This window comes from Hydra vulgaris, chromosome 04 (genome assembly GCF_038396675.1).
Source record: "Hydra vulgaris chromosome 04, alternate assembly HydraT2T_AEP".
Classification (NCBI taxonomy): domain Eukaryota; kingdom Metazoa; phylum Cnidaria; class Hydrozoa; order Anthoathecata; family Hydridae; genus Hydra; species Hydra vulgaris.
The window spans coordinates 36,081,550-36,084,262 of NC_088923.1; the positions used below are offsets into that span (position 1 = coordinate 36,081,550).

Genomic DNA, 2,713 nt, shown 5'->3' on the forward strand with positions numbered 1-2,713 from the left:
AAGTCAATTCTGCAAGCAATATAAAACAGCTTTTTCTGAACAAAATATGATTGTGAACACAAAAACAATTATGACTCCATGGATCTCTAATGAGTTAATGCTATTTGTTTCTAAATTACTAAAAACTAAAATATAAAAATTGATTATTTGCCCACATTGCTTTAGCAAAAAAAGGCGGTAAAGGTGCTTAAACTCCTTAACTTGAATGGAGTATGGTTGTAGTAATATTGTCAAACATACTTTAAACTGTAAAAAACGTTTACCGAAAACATATTAATAATACTTTTAAATTTAATTGCAATTAATTTTAACATAAAAGCCAAATATTTACGCGTTATAAATCCGACAAGTAATCTAGTTGCTAAAATATAAATATGAACGAAAAATACATTTCACGAGTTTTTTGTTTTTTAACTTATTAAAGTAAAAATTATTTGAGCATAGAATTAATACTAAAACTTGTTTAACTTTAACATTTCTCTTTTTTTATATGATAAAAAGTATACAAAAAGTATTTTAATTCAAGTTAAGAATGCGCATTTCAAATATTGGTAACCTACTACCTATTTTTAAAAGCGTGAAAAACCGTAAATGTTTAAATTATTAAAAGCACAACAACAAAAAGTAACAAGTGATATAAGTTGTAAAATATAGCTCAGAATACTTCCGGGTTATAACATCTACTCTAAACCTCAACTTATGTTAGTTACAAATTGAATAAAAATAAACTTAGCATTTAAGTAATAATATATAACGACAGAGAAATCCAGTCAAGCTTGAAACATCTTTAATATTTATTTAAAAAATTCTTTAAAACTCAACGTACAAAAGTTCAATTCTAATCTATAATAAAAGTTTTAAAAATTTCACAAAAAAAATTAAAAAAAAAATCAATAAAAATTTATAAAATATTTCCACTTTTTGAAATTATCACCACTTTTCAAAGAGCCATGAAGTTATATAAGTTATTATTTTGTTGGAGCTTTCTTTAAGACATATCTATTCATTTCAATCATGCGGTTAAATACTTCAGTAAACTCTTTTACCCACAACGCATTATCACGTGCAAATCGAAATGCTTGTCGGTGAGCAGCTGAATGCTTACACTGTACTGTTTGCGAAGCTGGAGAACATAAAACAGATCCACTTTTATCAATTGGTTCAATAATCCAAGAATTAGCCATATCTGAGTTTAAAAGCAATGATGTCCTGTTAGACTCCGGCAACCGGTCATTGGGTATTGGGCTGTCTGGTTCTTGCCATTGTTTTTGTGTACCGTTGATGGTTACTTGGATCCACGGAACAACATCTATAATTTCTCTGTAGTAAGCATTGTCAAGAACGCTAGTTGGAGCTAGTGTGAATGGTCCCTGAGTAACTGTTGAAAATTGTTCGTCGACCCAGCTTCCAACAAAACCAGAGTTTTCCAGCTTGCATCGTCCGAGCGTGTGTGCTCCTAAAATGGTTACTGCTTCATTAACGCTAAATTTAAATTCGTCCTTAAAGAATTTAAACGTTTTTCTGGTTCCATCGGTGCCTTTTGGTGGATCAACACTTTGAACTTGATTAGGGGAGGTTTCGCAATCTCCTCTTCCAACTTTGAAGTCTTTTAGTCCTAAGTATTTAACTGGAGCGTCAAACGTTGACCTTGTGAGAGCAACAACAGCGGCTAAAGCGTAGAAATCTGCTCTAGATATTTTCCCTTTATGTGTAGCGTCGTATAATGCATTAAGACGGTCGGTTATTGTTTTTAGTCCAGCGTTACCTCTGTTTGTATGATCTATGCATCCATCGCATTTGTATTTACCAATGCAATCGTGAAAAGCCAGACGTACACAGCCAGCAATCATTGGCAAGTCTCTATTTACTTTAAAAGATTCAATCAAATTGAGCAAGTCGGTTTTAGCTTTATTATAATCTTTAAAAGTGGGAAAAATTTGAACCGCCTCCATGCACGAAAACACCAACGCAAAATACTGAAGACCAAGTAAAAACAGCATGACTAAACGCAACAAGCATAAATCATTATTTAATTTATTATGCTAAACTATATTAAAAATGTAATATTTATGCTATAACTTGCGATAGACAAATTACAACATAATTTAACATAATTATAACATAAATTAACATAATAAGTAATGATATGTAATAGTAAAATAAAAAGAATGCATGTAAGAAATGTTGCAGAAAATTACAAATATTGAATTACCTATTTGAAATCGTGTTTTAGAACGACAATGACTTGTAACAGATACTTGCTATAGTAGTTGAAGTATTTTAGATTCGGTAGAAATTTGAGTGACTACTGCAACAAATAAATTATATATAAATTAAAAAGGAAGCATATTAAAAATTATTTTAATAACTACTATCATTAAATAGTCTATCCGTCATTGATGTTATGAAATTGTTTTATTTATTTTATATATAAGTTCAGTATTGCAGTCTTCTAACTACTTTCTATTATACTTTAATTACATACGTATTTTACAATTAGTATTTATAAATACTATTTCACACCCATGATGTTTTGGATAAGTTGTCACCTTAATAGAGTCAAACTTCACATTAGTTTTATGTCGATAAAATGGCAAAGGAAATTGTTTGTTTTACAATAAACTTCATTTTAAACTAGTTTCATTAATATGTTGACATAAAATTTACGTTCAAAATTTATGCTTGTTTAAAGTGATAAAATATCGAAATGCCC

General features: G+C 29.5%; 1 protein-coding gene across 1 annotated transcript; it reads right to left on the bottom strand.

Moving 5' to 3' along the window:
- Positions 1-906: 906 nt before the first annotated feature.
- LOC136079075 (putative ascorbate peroxidase) lies at positions 907-2,001 on the bottom strand. The gene has a single exon (XM_065794800.1). The coding sequence runs from the start codon at positions 1,998-2,000 to the stop codon at positions 969-971; it is 1,032 nt and encodes a 343-aa protein (XP_065650872.1). The 5' UTR covers position 2,001; the 3' UTR covers positions 907-968.
- Positions 2,002-2,713: the final 712 nt, after the last annotated feature.